At 39.8% G+C, this 23,195-nt stretch overlaps 3 protein-coding genes across 4 annotated transcripts in view; 1 reads left to right on the forward strand and 2 right to left on the reverse strand.

The window, feature by feature from the left end:
- Positions 1-835: 835 nt before the first annotated feature.
- Positions 836-5,750, reverse strand: LOC123969152 (zinc finger protein OZF-like). The gene is made up of 3 exons (XM_046046276.1): positions 5,596-5,750; positions 3,854-3,911; positions 836-3,404 (listed from the first exon to the last, which is right to left on the reverse strand). Exons 2-3 carry the CDS (start codon positions 3,900-3,902, stop codon positions 2,284-2,286), a joined length of 1,170 nt encoding a protein of 389 aa, XP_045902232.1. The 5' UTR covers positions 3,903-3,911; positions 5,596-5,750; the 3' UTR covers positions 836-2,283.
- A 716-nt stretch (positions 5,751-6,466) lies between these two features.
- LOC123970008 (TBC1 domain family member 24-like) lies at positions 6,467-12,000 on the reverse strand. The gene is made up of 11 exons (XM_046047849.1): positions 11,470-12,000; positions 11,165-11,373; positions 10,795-11,053; positions 10,521-10,637; positions 9,844-10,260; positions 9,470-9,709; positions 9,185-9,340; positions 7,867-7,930; positions 7,602-7,700; positions 7,222-7,450; positions 6,467-7,137 (listed from the first exon to the last, which is right to left on the reverse strand). The coding sequence occupies exons 1-11, from the start codon at positions 11,643-11,645 to the stop codon at positions 6,962-6,964; spliced, it is 2,142 nt and encodes a 713-aa protein (XP_045903805.1). The 5' UTR covers positions 11,646-12,000; the 3' UTR covers positions 6,467-6,961.
- Positions 12,001-13,391: 1,391 nt separating this feature from the next.
- stx8 (syntaxin 8) overlaps positions 13,392-23,195 on the forward strand; it is a 50,227-nt gene continuing 40,423 nt past the window's right edge. For both annotated transcript variants that reach the window (XM_046048326.1, XM_046048327.1), the window contains exons 1-6: positions 13,392-13,538; positions 14,449-14,548; positions 14,648-14,742; positions 15,037-15,147; positions 18,478-18,611; positions 19,797-19,889. In XM_046048326.1, the coding sequence (XP_045904282.1) occupies positions 13,522-13,538; positions 14,449-14,548; positions 14,648-14,742; positions 15,037-15,147; positions 18,478-18,611; positions 19,797-19,889 (550 nt within the window). In that variant the 5' untranslated portion in view covers positions 13,392-13,521. The remainder of the gene's footprint in view (positions 13,539-14,448; positions 14,549-14,647; positions 14,743-15,036; positions 15,148-18,477; positions 18,612-19,796; positions 19,890-23,195) is intronic.

A 23,195-nucleotide genomic window follows, 5' to 3' on the forward strand; every position in this document is an offset into this window, starting at 1 on the left:
ACGTAAAAAACGTGACGTTAATAGACACAACTACACCCTCGCCACTTCCCCTCCTGTACTCTAGTCTATGTACCAAATTATTTTGGTTAGATTGACATTGATTTGTAAAAGACTAGGCTATATATTTTGAACCTCTTTATCCTATATGGGAAATATTACATTCACAAATACAAATGGTCTAAAAAGAAACCACAAATACAACCTTTCCAAATAGAAATCAAACATTATACTGAAGCATTATATGGTTTGAAGAATAGTGAAGTTGTTAAAACAGCTTAAATCTGTAAAGATTTAATTTTTTAATGCCTTCGTTGCTTGTTACTTGATGTTTCTAGTCGTATAATGTTTTATTATTCAATCGTTTTATGTGCTTTTGTTTTGGCTGAAGATTTTCGTATAAGATGAATAACGTTCAATAAAAAAACGGTTGTATTATCTATGAGGCAAGAGCATATTTTTTTATTAAACACAATAAAACCGATGGTGATGTAGAAATGTCAGCGTAGTTTCGTAATTTAAAATTCCTACATGTTTAAAGGAACTCATTTAAAAGAATTGGGTCCTCCATCCTGCAGCCAAGGTGTTAAACGTCTTCAACAAGCCAGCATCGATGCTGACTCAGCATTGGAGGGTTTTACACTGCTATCCGATCGCGGTGAAGTTAGTTTTGAGTTGGATATTCGACAGACATTCACCCAGGATCCGGTGACGGCTTCTTACTCAGTTCACCCAGTGTCGGCAGTATAAATGCGGTTAGCTCACATCCGATAGCTCGCTTTTAACCACAAGGGTTCAGCTTAGGGACCATCAATAAATTACAATTGTTAAAACTGTGTTATGGTAAAATCATCATTTATTTCAATAGCTTCCATGTCATGTGACCTACCAACTCCAAATCAACTTGGTTTCGGGTGGCAGACCCTCCCCATGAACGCGGGGGGAGGGAGTAGCAAGTACTTTGGAAAAAGACATCACACATAATTTAAAAAATGCTCTAATTGCAATAGCCATATTATGAAGACACTTTATTGGCAGCTGTATTTTCTATAAAATAACTTATGTAGTTCAAGGTTCAGTTCACATCATTATTGGCACAACTTATAAATATTTGAGCACATTACTTGAATATGTATTTATGAATGTAAGGGGCCCATTGGGTTGTTACTATGTGGTGAACTACAGCACTATGTAATGCAGCTGTTTATAGACAGTAAGCTACCATGTATGTAAATAGTACCACTAAGAAAAATCAATGGATTATGTAACTACACAATATACAGTATATGCTATGCATCAATATAAAACTAAAACTGAAAAAAACAAATATATTATACTTACATTCATTTCAATTTACACAGCTCATAACAAAGGGAAACTGCTGCTGCACACTGCCTTCAATCCACATTAAGCTTGCATTTCTGTGGCCACACTGCAATCAGTGGTGGTGAGAAAGAATATACCTGCATAGAGAATAACGTAACAGCACTTTTCTGCTCTGAGTCAGAACACCATTAACCATTCTGTTATGGGTTTCATTATAAAAAAGGATTTGGTATAAAATAACTAAAACAAATGTGTTTATGGTGGGCAACTGGCTAACAAAATTCAGAAAAATTTCCTTCTATTGGCTGCAGTAAGAAAACCTCTGAGCTACTGGTTTGGACCGAATCATGCACAAATCCTGTGCTGGTTAATGTTTGTGTTGCTTCTGTGGTACTGTTACAGTGAGGTAGCAGAATACATCAGATTAAGTGAATCACTTTTGGAAGGCAGACATTTACTCAGATTTAGTAAAGACTACAGTGTGGCATCTCCATTTATGGTGGCAGAGATTTGGTCAATATTTGATCTAGTATCAGTTTGGTTGCATGTCAAATTAAGAGTTGCCTGCCTTCTGGCAAGGTTAATTCTTCTTTGGTTGTGACATATCTTTTGGTTAATAAAAAATGGGAATTAATGCCATGATATGAGATATTATTCCACACTATCTAAAGTTAAGTCCAAATTTGTCATAAAGGGAACACACAAGAGTACAAATAGCCAACATAATTCAATAAACACCAATGCCTTTGAATGTACCTTTTGGCTTTGATCAATATAAAATTTGTGAGAACAAATAGGCAAACTGGAGCCATGTACAATGAATTGCTAACTGATCTTTTGTGGAAAAATAACAAAGCAAGCAGCAAGGTGAACTGTCACAAAGCTTAAACATTTTTCTCAATGAAAATTGTTTGAAAATTATTTGAACATGAAATGTCCTTTCTATAAGGATTTCAATTCTCAACTGCTAGGATTCTCAGAGGGTCCTTCAAAACTTGATATGTCTTTGGATGCATCCACAGACATCTGTCTGTGCGCGTGTGTCCTCCGGTGTCGGCTAAGAGAATGGCTCCATGAAAACCTGCGACCACAGGTGAGGCACAGATAGGGTCTTTCTCCTGTGTGCGTCCGCTGATGTTTTGTCAGTGACTTGTACCGCGTAAAGGTTGCCCCACATTCATTGCAAATATATGTCTCGGACTTAATATGAACATTTTGTTCATGTTCTTTCATGTTGCCCAGCTGTGAGAAGCCTTTGCCACACACGGGGCAAAGATGTGGTTTCTCTCCTGAGTGGATCAAACCATGAATATTCAAATCCTGACGAGAATAAAAGCCCTTTCCGCAGATAATGCATTTGTATGGTCTTTCCCCGGTGTGGCTCCTCATGTGTCTTTTAAGTCCCTCAGAGCGGGAGAAGCAGCTCTCACACAGGGTGCATCTAAAAGGTTTCTCTCCTGTGTGGGAGCGGAAGTGGCGACGGAGCTCTGAGGCCTTGAAGAAGCACATCCCACAGTCGGCACAGCAGTGGGGTTTTTCCGGCTGCTCTTCGTGCGTCTTTTCATGCGCTTTGCAGTGACCCGACTCGGAGAATCCCTTTCCGCAGACCGAGCAGGTAAAAGGCTTCTCCCCAGTGTGAATTCGCTTGTGACGGACAAGTTTGTTAAGCTTACTGAAAGTCTTCATGCAGTATGAACACTGGTGAGGCACCTTCGGTTTCTTTGAGTGCGTGTGCTTGTGTCTCTCTAACTTTGAAGGCCTGTTGAAAACCTTTCCGCAGTCTGGACAGGGGTGCTTGTTAGTCCTACTGTGGCAATTCTGGTGTCGGATCAGCTTCTCTTCTTGTGTGAAACTCTTATCACAGTGCTGACACTGATGAAGAGTTTTAGGTTTCTTCGCGTGTACAGGTTTGTGCCTCTCTAGCTTCGATGGTCTGTCAAATACCTTTCCACAGATGGAGCAAGTGTAACACTTGTCTGATATGTTGCTCTCTGGTTGTTTGGAGTTCTCGGGCTCAGTAGCGGTTGAAGCATCATTGGAATTTGATTCTGAGATCACCTTCATGACGACTTCTCCTGGACCTGAGGAACAATCACATCAAAGAATATCTTCTGTATACTTTACTGAGCAAACTGACTAGAAATAAATCTCAGCAGGAAATCAGTGACTAATTTAACATAATGATTGAAATAAACTGAATACACAGAGGAAACACAGGTGAGGTGATTCCTGGGATGGATTTTAGAAGGGATGAATTCAACTACTGAGTCCAGTGTGACAAAGACCCGTAGTCCATGTTAAGGGTTGCAGGGTCATTTTACTTTACTGAATGGGCATTCAATCTTCTGCAATGTAACACGTTTACAACATATTTAATCCTAGGACTGAAAAAGAATCTTGGATGAGAGGTGAAGCGTCTTTGAATAGCTTCAACCAAGTCCAGTTGCCCTTGATTTTAACCTTCTTTGGATATGTACACCTAGTGCTGGGCATCAGATAAGTGATTTGTTACTTGAGCATCCACACTTACTTTCCTCTGAAGATTCTGTTTTAGGGGCCGATGCAGTGTCTGGGCCCATGACTGCAGCCTATTTACACACAAAATAAAAACATGAACAGGCACGAACAGAAGATTACATTACAGAGAAATGGGAGAGCAGTGACTCAGTGTTGGTCTTTTTAAGATGTGTACAATATTGCCCGGCCAACACTGGATTTATGAGGCTAAAACTGATATCAATATTTGGGAGTTTTTTGAAAATATCTGATAATGATATATCAGCTGATTGTATTGTTTAGTTTACATAAAGACATAACATAAACAATCAATCTTGACCCATAGGTTGACCCATCAACCTGTCAGTCCTCTCTGGTGACTATAGTGATACTTTGTTTCTAAATACCCACAGGCCTAGTTTGGCATTTCTGTTCTGCAATGTCTTGTAACTTATTGGCTAACATATACACCGATACCTATATACTGTATCTGCAGTAAGCTAATATCAGCTGATTTATCAGTCTAGCTTTAATGTATGATGAATTGAAAAGTATAGAAATAGCTAAGTACAACATTTACAAGTTGAAATGTACACACCGGATTACAGATATTTCCTTACTGTGAACTGTTATTGTATCTGTTTAGTAGCCTTGCAAAATTGTATCTAACACTTGAAAGCTCATAACTTACAGTTTAGCATATTTCTGCCCAAAAACCCAAAGAGCTGGTGTCATGATGTAGATCTATGTGTAAATACGTAACTTTGATGTGATTTCAACAAGATTCTGTTACACTACATCATATTTTCAGTGGCTGGGTTCAGCAATTTGAGTCAGACGGTTATTTTTACCATTCACATGTAGCTTTGCTATCCAGAATATTAGACTTTACCCTAATCTTACAGCTTGTTGACAACCAGCAATGTGGTGTGTTGGCAAATGAAGACACCACAGGTGAGCATTTTTGAAACAGAAAAATACAGCTGTTGTTCAGCCAGTCCTACTTGGAATTTTTCTGTTTGATTATTTTTGTTTAGCTACAGCTTGGCCTGTAAATGATATGAATGATAAATAAGCCTACTCGGAGATTAACCCAGTTGAGGAGATGCACAAATATTCCTCTGGCCACCAGGTGGCCTTCTTTGACAGATACGCAGCATCACTGAAACAGAGTTAAGCAGCGACAAAGCCCTATTGTGGGGTATTTTTATAGCACAATCGCTTGTTGAGATGCGATTAATATGATCCAAAGAGCAATTCATCTTGGCTATTTATAATGGTGACTTGTAAGGGATCAAACTGCACATCAGCACTGTGATTTATTAGATGAGGGTGGAGGGAATTAGAGACGAATCAATTCTAAACTGTAAAAATGTAATAGGTTGTTATTGAGCTAGCGTTACAGAAAGCTTCTCTAACTGGAAAGAATACTGAGGTAATTCAGAAAAAAACAGGTGTTGTATGTTAAGACAGTTCCATGATGCATGGAACATCTGCAAATGGGCAGGGCGACTAAGATGAAATGTTTTTTAGTTGAGTTTCAACAGGCTTTCTCGTGACAGAGAAACCCCGACCGTTGTATGGTTAAACCAAGCTATTTTGTCGCTGAAGTGGCATTAAAAATTGAGGGTATATGACTGTTTATCTGGGGAACGCATGCGATGCAGGCAGAAAGAGCTAGGTAACGTTAGCTAACTTAGCTGAAGCTAACGTTGTTGTCGCGTTAGCTAACAAAGCCGTATGAGACTAAATAGGGCATATAAAATTGAGTCCCACCTCTCAAATAATCCTTAAAACCGAAGGTTGTCACATCGTGTGTCCGCAACGTTTTAAAGGTAACCTAACGTTACTTCCCATTTAAAGATAGCTAACGTTAGCCGCAGCAGCTTGCTGAACAAGCATACGGCAATATTGAGTTGATGGTATGTGGAGCTGGCTACAGTCCATGGAGATGGTGTCGTCACCATTGACAGTAGAGTCAGTAAAGTTTGGTTTGGTTGTTGGAAACAAGGAATTGGATTTTGTTCTTAACGTTGTGATGCTATTGGGGAAGTCCTTTATACATAAATGTAGGTTCTTTAAGACTAAACCCTGCTTGTACCACTGGAAGAATGAGATAAAATGTATGAATAAGTCACTGAAACTTGTAAAAAACAAGAAAGCTCTTAAATTGATTTCATTATTAAGCAGATTTGAGGTAGCTCTACCCTTATTTACTTTTTTAGTATTTTTATTATTTATTTATTTATTTTATTATTTGCCTTGTTGGCTCTTTTTAGGTGTGTAATACCTTCTGTCATTTGATGTCCGCTGTGTTCTTTGCTTGATGTAAAGATGTAATGATATAAAGATGTGATAAGATGCCTGGTTTGTCTGTATATGCCATATCCTAAATGGGGGGGGCTCTTTAACTTAGTTCCGAATATCCTTTGAACGCAGCAAAAGTTTCATAAACCTTAGATGCAAAATGGGTCGGTACTGTAGCCTACTGTAAGTGATGATTGGCAGTTAGGACCAGAACCCCATCGCCTAAGTCTAACATAATGTTAATTGAGACATTGAGAAGACAAACAACTGATAATAACATTAGAAAAAATAGATGAAATTTAATTGTGTATCAACAAATGCTGATAAACTGCAAAATAATTATTATAATAGTAATAATAAAACCCTGTAGACGTACGATTACATACATCCTGGAAAGGTAAAATCAGTAGACTTCAGAGGAGGTAAAACCAGAATTGTAATTTTTCAGTTAAGATGACCCTTTGATTGAGATTAATAAACCTTCTGTGATTGATTTTAATTATGATGAACCTATTCGGTGCACATAGCACTCTCCCGCTAATTCTCGATTCATTACTGCAAGAGAGCTTTCCTCACCTGGGAACCATTGTTCATGTGGGCTTGTAAAGTCCAGTAAGACTATGTAGGTCATATAAGTCTGTACAAAAAAAGTTGACTTGACATGTAGACAGCATGTCAAATAAAGTCTCACTCGATTGCTCTTCACAATGTGCATACACGTACATTTCACAAAATAATTATTTACATCAAAATAAACTTGACAGCATCAAGAAAAACTGGTTCAGTGTTTCCAAAAGATACATACAGTAGTTACAAAGGGGCGTCTTCCGTTATTTTACTGAGAGGGAATACTGTGAGAAAAGGAAATAGAGTTCTGGATGCCCCACACTTCCAGGGCCTGGATCTTGAAATGTCCCTTGCAGAGTGGGATGCTCTTGAATGTGTCACAAGGCTCTGAGTATCCTTTCACTAGATCTTCCTGTAGACAGAGCGCGTGGCCCCCATCGCCACCTAAGAGAGGACATTTACATCAGCGCTGACTAAACATTTTTAAGACCCATTCTATTCTTCTAACTATATGTTCAAATGACATACCGATAATGAGCTCCCTGTCACTGCCTGCTATGAACATGGAGGCTTCTTGTTCCTGGGGTCTCATTGGCTCTTCGGCAGTCATGGGTTCCTCTGATGGAGCAGTGAAGGGGACTGTCAGGTAGCTGGGGTCCTGGGGGGTTCCAGCAGGACAGGTCAGAGTTGTGGTGGAGGTGACTGGGGTCATAATGTTGACCATGGCCTGCTGGTAGCGCTCCATGCTGGGACGAAGCTGAGCGAGTAAGCAAATTTCTTGTTTGACACAAAAACAGTTAAAACTAATGAAAATAAAGATACTTTAAAATAAGTTAACACAAATCCGCTAACTTGATGCATGTCGCAGCAGTTGAATTCAATAAGAAGAAAGCAGGAATATGTCTCACCATAAATACAAAACACTCCCCAGTTCCAAAATATGCAAGTCCCTCAGTGTCATGCTTTCTTCTTTCTATCATATCTGTTGACAGGAAGGCACCAAATACCTGAGAAATGAGATAAACTAATATTTCAGTACCATACAAACTGTATTCCACAAACTACTTATTATCAATAATACATATTAGGTTTAACTCTAAGGTTAAATCAACAGGAAAGCATATATAGCAAAATCAGATGTACCCCAATATTCATTATTTTATCTGATGTTACCTCTTCATCCACAGTTTTGATAATTAAGACAGCTGGTTCGTATCCCTCCACATGTGAATAGAATCTATATGAGAGAGAAAAAAACACAACCATTTGTTGCTTTTAATATTCCATAAACCCATAAACTGCTCTATATACAACCAGGCAGTGTCACTGATGACTAAAAGCATGTACATGAAAATACTACAGCCTATCTGCACTATACGATATTGGAAGAGAACATTTGTATCTTTGCAAGACAAGATTGCAACTTTAACAATTAAAATATATTTCAGTGTCAAACTAGTGTATAGCCGAAACTCACTCAAGAGCTGTTGTTTGTATAATTCAAGATGGTGTGACTAGTGTTGTAGTACTCGAGACCACTTTTTGATGGTCTTGGTCTTGTCTTGGACTGGACCGCATTTGTACTCGGTCTTGTCTCGGTCTCGGACATTGAGGACCAGTAACCATAACTTTGGGAATATCAATAAATTGCTTTTGCATTGCCTGATTTATGTTGTTAACATCCTAACAGTGATTGTAATTAATTGTCCTTATGTACTATTTACTTTGGCAATATTGTTGCTATACATTGATGCCAATAAAGTTCATTTGTATTTGAATTTGATTGGATGTAAAACCTATTGCTTCAAATGCAACCAATAACCCTAATTAAAAATGTGTTGTTACCATTAAAGACCGTCACCCCTCCCTCGTCTCGTTCCACATTTTATTGTGTGTCGTGTAATGTGGGGAACTGGTCTTGGTCCTGACTCGGTCTTGGTCTCGACTTGGGCTCAGCCCTTAAAAGTCTTGGTCTCGATAAACTCTGGTCTTGGCTTGACTTGGTCTTGGTTTGGGCGGTCTTGACTACAACACTAGGTGTGATGTCCGGGGAAAAATAGACACTAGAATCACTCGTTTTCTTTGAGGTGGATATACAATTAAGAAACGAAAACTTTAATCAGAATTCTTAGCATCCTCATTTTTATTTTAGAAATAATAACTTTCTATATGGAGCATTGTTGTTTTTTTTGAAACCACGTGTTACAAAACAAAAGACAGTTAAACACTCAGTTAGGGATTAGTAGTTTCAGTATTTTCCCACATCAACAACAGTTTCCACCACTGAACTGTAAGTCACTTGACCCTCACACAACATGTTGATAGTGAAAACACGCCGCTTCTGCTTCTGTTATACAACTAGATCTGAGAATGTTTTTCACTGCTGGGACATGGTGTTGAGCAGCCATTGAGCCGTAGTGACCAGGCCTTGTTTAATAATGCAAATATGAATTTTTTCTAAAGGACTGAAGTCACAACAAAGGTTACTTACGAAGAAAGGCTCCTTCCGTGTTCAGCTGTATTAAACAGCCTAATGGGACTGAAAAGGGCAAAGCGCTCAGGTATCCAGGCCCAGACCACTCTCATCTCAGTCCTTGTCACAACGCTGGAGGTAAAGTTGTTAAAGTCCTCCGTGGCAACCGACTGCCTTTAGGAACATAGAAATAGCTATGATGAGAATATGAAACTGAAATAAGATAAATGTGAGCAGTTTTTTTTCTTTATCTCACACACCTCATGAAAAACCCTTTACAAAACATAATATGTAGTGACCCACCTCTTCTGGTGTATGCTGACACCTTTTTGCATGAGGGATTCCTTATTGGCGTTGAACAGGAGGTTGAGTTGTCTCCGTGTGGCCATCGGAATCATGAAGGATCTTTCCAGAAGCTTCTCTGCTGTGTAGTGGCGAGCTATGTTCTGCACAAAACTTTTCATATCTGTCCGGAAGTCCTCCACGTCTGCCACTCGAGACGACACAGATACTTTGTAGAGGCTGAGCAAAGCCAGTGCCACCCTGCGAAGAATGATTGTAAAATACTTTTACTCTTTTGTTTCTCCTATGTGCAAACTTTCATGGTTACGTCGTGAGAAATCACACATTCAGATTGAAGGGTTTCATATACACGTGACAATGCAGCAGCAACAAACCTGTAGAGGACCTTGTAGCCCTCCAATAGGTAGACATCCAGCACTCTGATGGCGTATGTGAACGGAAGGTCAGCGAATATCCACATGATCCAGTCAGAGTAGAACTCAAAGAGGTTTTGGTGAGAGCTGGCAATCAGTTTACGGATGCCTCTGCAACACCTGTTGGCAAGGTCTCCAAAAGTCATACAGGAGGCGCGGTAGGTGAGGAAGGTCTGGTCGATGTAACGCTTGTTGGGGTCCTTGTAGCAGATAAGTCGGCATACACTGTGGAAACACTCTGCTTCGTCCTGGCTGAAGTGGAGGATGAGGGAGACCAGTTCAGGAAGGATGGGGCAGAAGTTCATGTCGGGGAAGGATATGCCAAGGCAAAGAAGGATCTTTTTAACAGAGTTCAGGCCTGCTTTATTGAGACAATATCTGGATAGGGGAAGAACAAGCAACAACTCACTTGGTCATATTCAATCCAGTGCAGCTTGAATGCACAGTAATAACACTTTTTTAACACTGTAAAAGTATTAGTCTTTACATTTCTGATCACTGTCACCAATCGGGCTAGGAAGCATATCCCACTAAAGGGGCCACTAAAGTAAAAAAAGGAACACATTATCTAAATCACTGAAATTTTTTTATAGCAACATGTTTGTGTTAAATTAACCAGTATTATCCCATAAACGTACCTTGGTATTTCTTCTGCCTCCATGTACTCTGGGACTGGATGGGTGCTGACTTTCTGCTCTCCAAAGAGCTTCTTGACTAGTTCATAGTAGATATCTCTATCTGGAGTGACAGACCCACTGCAGATACATCAGTCCACATCAGATAAAATTCAAATGCACACGCTGATATTGTAAATCTGTTCCCCCAAATACATATATGTTTGTCTTCATGGCAGAAAATATTTTACATTTTTAAAACTTTGAAATGTATGAAATTCACCGTGGCAGTCTTAACCTGGTAATGATGCTGTGGATGATGTGATAGTAAGCTTTGGCTCTTAGCGTGTGGGGCATGGCCCAGAATCCTTCTCGGGCCAAAGTTTTCAGCTGCTGCTGATCACTCTTCAGGATCTGCTGGTATCTTTGTGCTGCTTCAGGATCAATTTTCTCCCAGTCAACAAACTGTCCATACTTCATGCCTGAGCTGGAGATAATTTCCCAGTTGTCCAATTCAGAGATGGTGATCATGGACACAGACTTGAGATTGCCTTTGCCTGAACAAAATATGCAAACATACATTTCGTTTTTCTCCCCAAAGCAGTGTGAATAGACTCAGATTTTCAAAAATTATAATAAACACCATTATAAAAACATAATTTAAGTACCATTAAGTTCTCTTGATTGCGAGTGCATGTTTGGTTTAGGCTTGGCCTTCTTAGGGGTGCCCCTATAACCAGCTCCATGCCCTTCTTTCTTTTCCTTTTTGTTCACTTTATCCTGAAGTAGGGAGCTTGCCTTCTTACTCAGTGGACTGCACCTTGTTGAGTTTCCCACATCACAGTCTGGTTTAGGCTCTGACATCTCATAAAAGGACCTGAGGAGGAGTTGATTCAGTATTACTCGTGTATTTTGTAATAATTATTAGATTATAAAAACAGCACAGGTCTTTAAGTTGAAAGTGAAAACATACCTGGAACGAGGTCTTAGATAGGCTTCCACCATCTGTGTCTGCACACCATAGTCCTTGTTGTCCTCCAGAATGTAATAAGAGTGAGACCTTTGCCTGCTGTCAGAGGGTGTGCGCATCGAAACTGAATTCATGTTTCCACAACTGGAGAACTCTGGCGCTCTTGAAACATGAATCATCTCAAGTCTTATTCTTCAAAGAAGAACAAGAATGGAAGGTAATGCGTCTCCTGCTACGAGCAGCATGCTCTGAGGATCAGGGCTTTATATAAGCTTGTGGGCAGTGGCCATGTGAGGTAAGCTATAGTGGTATGGTTTGTTTGTGGTGATTTGTGGTGACTTTCCATTGAAAGTGAAAAGTTCTGCTGATATTCCTGTTTTAACTTTGTCAACAGACTGTGTCTCATTCTGAGAAGTATGTTATCACAAACAAGTAATTAAAAATTTCTAGATCACATGATATAACAATGGCACTTCTTTTAAAACACATGATTTGACCAAGTATCCTTTCAATAACCCTGCTCACTGCAATGTACCTAACTGTTATTTATATATTACATCCCTTTCCACAGCAGAATTGTCAAAATGGCTTGAAATTAAATTTACAGGGACACCTATCTAAACATTCTTTTTTTTTCAGAATAAGGTCACCAGAAACAAGGAGGGTAATCATGTAGATGTTAGCCTTTCTCTGAAACTGCTTTTTGCGTATCATCAGAATTCCAAATGAGTCTATTCCAAGAAGTCTTCTAAAGCGTGTTATTCTACACAACAGATTTATGTTTTGATCCAAACACCACTGTTTGGTTATGAAACATAAATCCTCTGCAAGTAGCCTACTTATCTCACATGTGGGCTCAGCGTGTAGGCTAATGGATTTGAAAAACAAACTCTTTAGCCCCATGAGTGGAGAAAGCATGCTGTTGTTTTTATGTGTCAGTTTCCATGAAGGCTGTGGAACAATACAAATTCACAGGTGAAGTCAAGTCAAAAGCAGTTAAAACATATGGAGGCCCGTATTGGGACAACGTCTGTGAGGACTATCTGAAAAATGTACTGTTTACAAACATCACTTTAGGTCTGTTTAGCTACTTAAACCACTTTTCCTGCTATTCCCTATATCCTTGCATTTCATTCCTTATAGTACATTTTTATTTTGCTGCATGCAGGTTGTAAATACTCAAAGTAAATATACTACTGGTAAGTGTTTGACTATCATACAGTAAGAACAATCCTCCAAACCAAGTGAACTAGCAATTTATGCTAAGCCCTTGGCCAGGAATCATGGATGAGACCTGAAGAAACTCATCCATGCTTTTATCCTGCCTCAAGTTGCCTATTGTTACTAACTCTCATCAATTAACCATCTACAATTAGTCCAAAATGCAGTAGCTCGACTTTTTTATTGTAGCAAAAAAATTGACCATATCAACCGGGTTTTAGCATCCTTGCACTGGCTGACTGTTTCTGATTTTAGGACTGATTTTAAAATCCGTGTAATAACTTATAAGGTCAGGCATAGGCTGGCTCCTTTCCATATTTCAGAGCTTTTTCCCCTATGAGCCAGGACGCAGACTGTGATCCTCAGGTAGGGCATTGCTAACTATTCCAACGTCTAGGCTAAAAACCAAAGGAAACAGTGCCTTTGTTGTCAGGGCCCTTACACTCTAGAACAATCTACCAGAGGAGATGAGGCTCACATAGTCTGCATTTAGCCTATCTCACTTCTTAACACACTTTTACAAAAAAAGCTTTTACCTTGTGATGCCTAATTGATTTTTCCTTTATTTGTATATTGACTTGTTTAGGTTTTATCTATCAGTTGTTGTAAACTGTCACGTGATAACAATTTTTATTCGACTTGTTTATGTTTTACATAGATTGTTGTAAAGCTCCTCCTTACTTATAGTGAAAAGTGCCGCGGCCCTCGAGTCAACTGTTCCTCGCAGTATGCCGTAGTGACGTCACACCCAAACAAGAAACAGTTTGCTGGTGATTACTGCCGGATTTATTACTAACTCAGTGGATATTGTCTTCATAGCTAACTTTTATCGTGATGTCTCAGGATCCGTGGTAAGTAATGTGTTGGACGGCTACAATAAATCGACTCAACTGTGTTAGTAACTACAATAAATGACAGTACCCTGAAAGTAAGCTACTCTTTCTGTATCCTCCTAGCTAAAGTGGGACTGGTAGCTAGTTCATACCTATACAGATCAACGTTAATCCAATATAGTAACGTGCATTTTCAATACGCTATTACAAAATCCTCTCTTTATGTGTTGAATAATATAGTATGGCAGTTCTGGATCTGAGTAGTAGTAGCAGTAAGTCATTATTCTTCTGTCTACTATTCAGATTGAAACTTTGAAACGTTAGCATAACAATCGAAAGAGGAAAAAGGCAATGCTAAAAATGTCACATTATCAATGTAACGTCAAAGCTTGTGCTCATTCTCCGACATTTTACTGCACTCATCTATGATATCACAGTAACCCTTCAATACAATATTTTAGCGCTGTATTCCATTATAATGGTGCAACTCAAGCTTTAGAGGCTATCAGGTGTTTTTCTTGTCAGACACCATGATGTTAGATTTGCTTAACATTAAACTCCAGCATCAAAAAAGACCGAGTTACATAAAGCCCTCTGGTCGTCTAAACACTGAACATTATGAGCTCAAGTTACTAGCCAAACTAATTGGTACTTAGTGCATTGTATTGTAAAATATTCTTAAAATATAATTCTTGTTTTTTGTGGTTTGCACATCTTGAGAAAACAGATAAGTCAGATGTCTTCATCCTGTACAAATCCACAGACCAGTGATTCATTCATTTGGTTTGTTCATTACCACATTGATCAATGCATTGAGCAATATCTCTCCATATTGCTCCATAATATGTCTGTGGCGGCTGTTTGTCATGAGTCAGTAATGACAGGTCACTTTTTACATCACTTCCCTATCCCATTCATTGATCTATAGGTTGCAGAATTATGATGCCACTTGTCGCTTGGCACAGGAAATAGCAGAAAATATACATGAACGGAACAGACAGCAGAGAACAGGGGGCAACCCTGCAAAGGTAAGGTGTTACAAAGTGGCATTGCCTACAAAATTTCTCTTGAAACAGTCAGATTTCCCTAGTTGATAGGTGGTGTGTTAATATCCTCTGTCTTTTCAGATCAACATGACACTACGGGCATCACTGCAGAAGCTCAAACAGAGTATTGCCCAGCTTAAAGAGGGTTTGTTGCGAGCATCGTCGACTCGGCGTATGTATCCTTTCTTCAGAGAGTGCTCCAGGCAGTGGAAGTCATGAGATAGAGATTACATTTTGGACTGGACGGTTTGGGTTATTTGTGGTAGCAGTTGTCTTCCTATAGAGGGCGTTAGAGTGTTTTGAAAAGAACTGCCCTTCTGTTTATGTCATTATTGTTAGAAAGGTTTCTATGCTCATGGGTTAATTACAAACGGTCCAATGATAAGTGTCAGGAGCATCCTCTGTCCACTATCACTGAAGGTGGTTAAAGTTATGTTGACCTTTTCATGACCTTAACTTGGCTTCATCAGAATGCAGCCAGAAGCTGATAGGAGGCAGAACCTTATTGATGACCTGCTAACCAGAGAGAAGCAGCTCAATGCCACCTTCAAGGGAGACATCACTGAAGCTGAACCTTCCAGGTATTAAAATCTAGGCAAATTATTTAACCCCAAATGAGAGAAAGAGGTAAGAAAGTCAGTATTTGCAAATCCTATCAAGCATTCTCTTCTGATATGAGTGGAATCCCACAATGACTACTTTTTGACAATTAATTTAAAAGCTTTGGGGGAATTGTAACATATTTATGATCAATGTGCTACTTCACTTCAATGAATCAGTAGTTCATTTGTACCCCATGAAGCTGTTAGGGATGTGATGACTTAACCACAGAAACCACCAGCAAATGCCCATCACCGCTGAGCATGAACCTTCCTCATATGTATGAAGGATGATTTCTTAAACTACTAAGCCACGCTGCTGCCTCAGTTACTCTATTCTCAAGTAGTCTTGACTGGTTGTTTTCTCAGAGCTCTTTCATTAAAAAAAAAAATCTGGGACAGCCAGCTTGTTGATTAAGTAGTTCAGGAAAATTGTGGAATATTTCTCGAACCCTGAGTCTCTGTCTGTCACTGTCAATAATTGTCAAAACAGCCAAACCAAACATCACCCCATGATGCTTCAGGGGGGCATCCTGCTCAGAACATGCCACCTTTAATTTCGTACTTTTCCTCACTGAGATCCTTTTTTTTAATATCTAGTACATGTTGCCCAATTAAAAATAATGAATCCTCATTCTCTTGTCTATGTCCTTGACCACAAAGGTCACTGGATCTGTTCTCTGCTTTGATGATATGTCACCGGTCACTAACTTTCTGTGAAAGTCTTTGTACATCCGGTATGACCCATGTGCCGTGACCTCTCCTGTGCTAGCAATCGGAAGGAAGTCTGTCTGTCTGCCACTTTGACAGGACGCTTAACTTCGTAGCTAATTCTTTTTCATTAGGAGATCTGCTCGCTTTGCACTGTTGATCACACATTTGGCGCCTCGTGAAATGGACACACACACACACACACACACACACACACACACACACACACACACACACACACACACACATACACACACACACACACAGATTCATATGAATTTGTGTGTGTGTGTGTGTGTGTGTGTTCCTTGATGAACAGGGATGGAAGTAGTGTGTTTACAGTTCATCATAACTCTCCACTGAGCATTTATTCTATCACTTGTGGAGCTTATCAAAGAGCTGGATGCCACAACTTATATCCTCTTCATCATCTAATGTCATGTCAATGTTACAGCTTTGAAAACCGTAGGAAGCAGGCAGCAATTACTTTGTGTAATATTTGGCCTAGTCAGAGGTGATGTTTGTTTAGACAGGAAGAGGAAACAAGTGTCATGTTGTTAACTTCCTCTGGTTTCTCATGTCCGTTATAAATCTGTATTTGCGAGATGGCACCTCCATGTTGTTTTTACATTGTTGATGCTCAGCATTCATAGAAAAACTGCAGTTCCTGTATAGTATAATGTTTACTTTATGGCCATAGTTGTTTTTTGATCAATATCTGAAATGACAGTAGAATGAAACCAAGTATCGCTGTTTCATCAGATCCGTAGAGAACCACTTTTATTGATGCCTTGATATGGTATGCCTTTCTCTGATAGCTTTCACAAGCTTTGGTTTTGGGATTGATCTGCTTAGTGGTGCTTTGCACAGGCTTTCATCCTTTTACAGACCACACACCCAATTACATAAAAGACTCTATTAAAAAAAAAATCTTAAATGACATTTGCTGATAAGTTAGCGTGGCAAACTGTAATCATGTGGTTGTATGATTTTTAGTTTGCTCAGTGAGACCTAACTTTAATAGTGATATGTGGTGGGTAATTTGGATTTGTGGGTCGAGCCCGTTCCCACTGTGTGGTCTGTAAGGACAGAATGTGTGGGTGGGGGGTGGATTGGCCATGCTTGGATAATCTAAGCCGATCTTTTTCTTTTCTTTTTTTTTGTGAGAACTTTGGGTAGGAGAAAATGGATAGAGGTTACAGAGGGGACTTTAATCTATCCCTGAAACACTGCAGTCCAAGCATCTCCATTTCAGACTAAGCAAAAGAAGAACGTGGCGCCTACATTTAAAGGCTCAGTTCACCCCATCACCCCTCAGACCACATTTACTCCATTATTCACTAACCTTTCCTTTGTATTTGATTGCACTGGAAATAGTAGTAATTAGTTAAATCTCGCCTGTCCAAGTCATTCAATCAGTCAGACCTGTGTGTTCAGGCCCCAATGGCGGCAGTCTAGTGCAAGGGATGTGCCTGACTGATTTGGCGCTCCCCACTGACTGGTTAATTGGATCTTCACACACTGGGCACTTGCATGGAGGAAGAGTAGGGCTGGCACACAGTCTCATAGTAATCAAACATGTCAGACCGATTAGGCCGAAGGCCTTGTCTCACCTACTCCTCTGATGGTATCAGCCTCAGCTAGCCCGCATTGTGGGCTCACAATGCTTTACTTACCACTTCAAAAACTAACTTGAATTAGTCTTCACACTGAGAAGCATGTGTTTGGGTGAGACAAAAGTAGTTTCAAGCATTGGTCATGCAAAAAGAGATTAACCAAAAAAAAGCATTCACTTTTGAATTTGAAAGATTGGTACCAATGAAAAACAGAATTATGTTAGCTGGACATTAAAACCACAGAAAAACCAGTTTAGTATAGTAGTTTTATTATTTCCTTAGTCACTGATAAACTTACATGTGGCTCAGGTCACTTTTCCTGGGCTTGACCAGCAGACAACTTGCTCAAAGCAGACATGGATAAATCTAGCCTCACACAGAGATTCTGAACCCGTCACCGCAAGACGGCCACGGGGGGGTCTGAAACACAGCTTTAAGCTATTAGCAGAAGAATAGTTTTTGAACCACACAACGGTTGTTTAGCACAGCACAGTACAGCACAGAGCTCTCTGGCCTGTCACTTTGTCAGAGCCAAACCTCCCCAGCAGTCCACAGTCCTGTGACAGATTAAATGCACACACTGCGCAAGCTAACCTGGTATTTTTCATTTAAAAAACATAAAAGACAAAATTAGTAAATAAATACCTTTTTTTCCCCCCCTGTGTGATGTAAAGGTTCTTTTGTTACAAAGTGTTCAAAAGAGAACAGTATCCAAAAGGCAACATGCCATGTACAGATGTGTTTGCTGTGAGAGTTGTACAGATATGCATCGTGCTCCTACCCCAACCAGACAAACTAAGTTTACGTATAAAGCTAAAAGTCACTGATGCACGATGACTGACAAAAAGGGCACTTTTGTCATCTGCTTTCAATTTCAAGGTCTCTAAAAATTTTTAAAAGATTATCTTTTTATTTTAAAGAAATAATTGAAGAGCTGCTGTGAAGCATTTTGGAAATTAAGTATTGTTCTGATGATGTTTCGCAGGTCGACACTGATGGCTGAAGGGGCAGGAGCGAGTCGAGGTGTTGTGGCCAACCCTTGGCTGATTAACGAGCCTGAGGAGACCAAAGGGCTATCTTTTGGAGAGATCAAACAGCAGCAACAACGAATCATTGAAGGTAATTACACATGATTGAATAAATGGTAAATGGACTGCACTCTCTACCTGGTTTTCTACCTTAAAAGACAAAGCTCTTTACAACTTGCCTCTTATTCACACATACACACCGATGATGGCGGAGCCAAGGTGCTGGCTCCTTGTCCATTGTCTTTGTAGTATCAAATTGGCAAGATTAAATATGGGTATAGCAACCACGCATAGCATTAGTAATATCCTGCATCACTTGGATAATATTTGTGACTCATATTTTTCCTTATACGTACCTCTCCTACAAATACAGTATGGTAGTCCCATCATAAACCGTGGTAAGTATTCTACACACATCATGATTTGTATTGAACTAGTATTGGCCATGCTGATGTATACTAACACATAAAAGGTGATCATTATAATTCTCATCTAGAAAACATATTGTAAGCCCACGCTTGCTTTTTCTCTGTTTCCTGAATGGCTCTGGCATGACTTGAACACCCAGACGTTAGTTCACCTGACTCCATGTGACACTTCATTGCCATGTCTCCATTACGGCTCTGGTTGTTGTCAATTTGGGATCAGAGATTCCTGTTAAGACAGTGAAACCAAACCACACAGAGGTTTCTAGTCCCATGTGGGATTTCTGGTGGAGTTGGGTAATGGTGAGTGTCTGAACCTGTGGTCATAAAAAAAATTCCAGTGGTACAGAGTGTGTCAAACTTGGAAACCAACAGAGGCAAAGTCTTATTTTTTTTTTTCTCTTTTCTACTCTTCTTTTTTAGCTTCACTGTTTCTCCTCTCCACCTTGGCCTGCCCCAGTTATAATAACAGGAGTAAGGCTGAGTGGGGTAAAGTACTGAATGACTCACATGTGGCAGTGTGAGCTGAGCTGGACCCCAACAGCCTGTCAGTCCTAGTTCCCAAATAGTTGCCTCATTATATCACAAAATACAGTATACTGTAACTGCTCCCTTCTTTGAATAAGCTTTTTCATTGGAGAACTATTTATTGTTCAGCCTACCCCACTGCTAAATTTGACATAGATTATTGTGTACTCATATGTCACATCTATTTTATTTTTACAATTTAATCTATTTTTCTTTCTGTCCATGTTGCTGTCTGTCATTGTATAACCCTCTCTGCTCTTACTGTTTGCCTCTTTCTTTTTCTCTTGTTCTAGTCATATATTTTCTTTCCTCTTTCTTCACAGCCCAGGACGCTGGCTTGGATGCTCTAGCAGCTGTCATCGGCCGACAGAAGATAATGGGCCAGGAGATTGGCAATGAGCTGGATGAACAAAATGGTAAGGTTTAATTTGCATGTGCGTCTGTACATATTCGTCAAAAAAACATTCCAGACACATTACACATGTGAAAGCAATCAGACATACTTGTTCTGCAATGGAACGACTTGCCTCATGTAACTTGCTGGACAGTGATACTCCCTCACACCACCACAGCACTGACATAGTAACAAGCACACAAGCCCTCAAACTACCATTGTTTGAGCACTTGACCTCACATTCAGGTCACGACCATGTGTACTTATTTTTGTCATACATCCCGCAGAGCAAAGTGATCTCTCTGTTCATGCTACTTAAATACTAAAAAACTGTAAGTGTTTTGTGTTGTGGAATCAGATCTGCTCCGAGATAATGGCGCTTTTGAGTTATTTCTGGCTAAATGCCTCTCATCAGTGCATAAACAGCTTCCATCGCAGGTAGAACGTGTCATACAGAAGGGAGTGCGTTGCTCCAGACTGTTTTTAAGCTCAAGACAGGCGGTACTTGAGACACAAGACTTTGGGACGATCATCTGTCAACCAGTGAACAATTAGATCCTTTAATGCATCTCGGTCAGAAGACTACAGCAGTTAATAGGCCAAGGCCCAAGAGTGTTACCTTACAAAGTGGACGTACACATGTATTCCTATCGTTTTTTTCATTTAATCGTTAGATCTCTAATGTTTACGCTGACAATGAGCCCAGAACATGCATTAGCCTGTCAGCTCCTCTTCTGACAAGCAAAGTTTAAAGTTGAGAAACTGCCTGTCGATAAAAGACGAAAGTGGATAATTCAGCCCGCGGCAATAATAAAGGAGTTGTGAGGGTGAGTGACACTGTGGATAAGGCACTGGTGTCTTTGTCACAGACACTTAGTGACGTTGGTAGACTTGATATATCTCTCCCCAAGGCTAACGAACTTAAGTGCAATTTATACTTCTGCGTCAAATCGACGGCGTAGGCTACAGGGCTACGCAGAGGCTATGCCGTCGCCTGACGTGCACCTCCTCAAAAATGTTGACGCGGACCGTAAGCTCTGTGATTGGTCGGCTGGGTAGCCTCGCAATGCCTCCGAGCCGACCGGAAGTACCCCGTGCTTACTAGTGGCCAAAACGGCGGCTGTAACACAGTGAATCAATATATTTGACTGTCGCAACCTGAGCGAAATGACTCGTTTCGCTATCAGAATGTGATCCATTCGGTTGGTAACATTTGAAAAGGCTGGAACAATCGATGTATTCTGATAAAGAATAATAAAGTCTTTCTTTTTTAAAAACTGGATGGAACAGGGAATATGGTCTATTCAACATCTAATGGATCACAGAGGTAACCTACTGGACTATGATGAGTTAAATGATTTAAATAAATACAGAGTAATATGTACTAGTAGAGAATACTGGGCTGTGATCGGAGCAATTCCATAAGCTCTTATTCAAATGGTTAGAGGGGCCTTAGTATACACACCGATGGTACTTAACCTTCCCACATTGTCTATTGAAACATGCTCTTTTTTGGATGAGAAATGTAATAACAAGTTTTTAAGATCATCTCTAACCAAGAAATGTTTTCCATCGCCTCTTAAAAGAAAATATATATTGCAGAAATACACCTCTGTGACCTCTAAGAGAATTAGATGTGAATACCTCAGTTTCCCTATACCACCTAAAGCTAAAGAAGTACATTATAAAATAATGAATGACATATATCCCTGCAAAGAATTTTTACGACAAAGATTTAACATTGACTCTAATGAATTATTTTGGGAGGACTTCCAAGATTGGCTATTACATAGTAATCTGACCATACCAGCCTTGACTTATAGTAATGTTAGATTGGGTCTTATAATGGAGGACAGCAAACTGGAATTTTTATACAACAACCTGATCATTTTAGCAAAGTACTTTTTACACAAATGTAAATTCTTAAAAAACACCCCACATTTCATTGTTTTTCTGAAAGAGCTATCTCTCTACTTAGATTCAATGAAGATAGCTAATTCCAAGAAGGCTATATTACTTTATACTTATTACTTTTTTTTTATTTGAAAAGGCTACACCAGCCACATGTATACAATTTTACCCCCATTTATGTTAGCCTGCTTGGCCGGCAAAAGTCAACACAGTGGACGCTGTAGACTAGTGTTTGGGGGTGTAATTGCAGAATGACGGACACACCTACACACAAGTATAAATGCATGGCTACGTATGTAGCCTGCGGCAACTGTGAATTGTACAGTTAGAAAGAAACAATTTGATAAAGCGTACATCTCAACAGAGGGATTGTTACAGTCTAACACCAAGTTAAAATGAATAGGTTTCAGTATTCTTAATTTATGTGGTGTATTTGGAGCTGTCTCACACACCTACAGTACAGGCAGTTATTGTCCGTTTCCACCCTGATGACCGTCTTCCAGTTGGGAAAATAAGGCGTTGTACTATCCTGTAATATCCTGTCTGAGCAGTCGTACCAAAACAAGTCCGGAGGTTGTATAGATGAGTGATCTCGGTGTGGAAACAAACGACCTTCCCTTCTGCTGGGAAGGAATGGCAGATGTTTGGTTGACACCGATGGGAGAGGGGAAGAGAAAGAAAGGAATTGTTTTAGCCCGCTCTCCTATTACCGTATTGAACTAGAGATAGATCATTGCTCTAATGCTCTGACTGGCGTACTTTTCTTCTCGTCGTTTCAGCTTGATGTCATTGTTTCCAATAATATGAACCTGAACCTGAATGGCTGATGGGAGAGCTGTAACTGAGAATTACACCAGTTCCACTGCAAGTAAGCGAGAAGGCAAATGATTTTGGCCCTGGAAGCAATAGCTTGTCACTTCTCCCGTGTTTCGACCCCACATGACTCTTAAATATACATTTGATGGGAACTCAACTCTTTATTTCTGTAATGGCAAAGATATCTATGCCAGCTGTGGGTGCTGTAATCGGCTCCATGTGTTGAAATCTAAACTGTACACATTTTTAAAACTCCACACACAGGAATTTTTTTTTTTTTTAAAGGAAATCATGGTATTACAATATTGATAATAGATCTATACACTGCCTATTGTTTGTTATGAAGGATTCATGATGCAAGTGTAACCGGTCCCCGTGTTCATGCAGACCTTTGATAAAGTGTAGAAATAGAATCTCCTCATGGGCCAGTCCGAGCTCTTCACAATGAGGGTCTCTCCTGGATCTCTCCACAATTTACGGCCGAGCTTCAGGTTCATAAGGCCCGCTGACACCAGGCAATGATTCACAGGGCCTACAGGGCTCTGACCTTCAACAGCTTTTCTTTACCTACCTGTGTTTCTTTCCTTTGTGGGACCTTTGC

The sequence above is a fragment of the Micropterus dolomieu genome, linkage group LG04 (genome assembly GCF_021292245.1).
Source record: "Micropterus dolomieu isolate WLL.071019.BEF.003 ecotype Adirondacks linkage group LG04, ASM2129224v1, whole genome shotgun sequence".
Taxonomy (NCBI): domain Eukaryota; kingdom Metazoa; phylum Chordata; class Actinopteri; order Centrarchiformes; family Centrarchidae; genus Micropterus; species Micropterus dolomieu.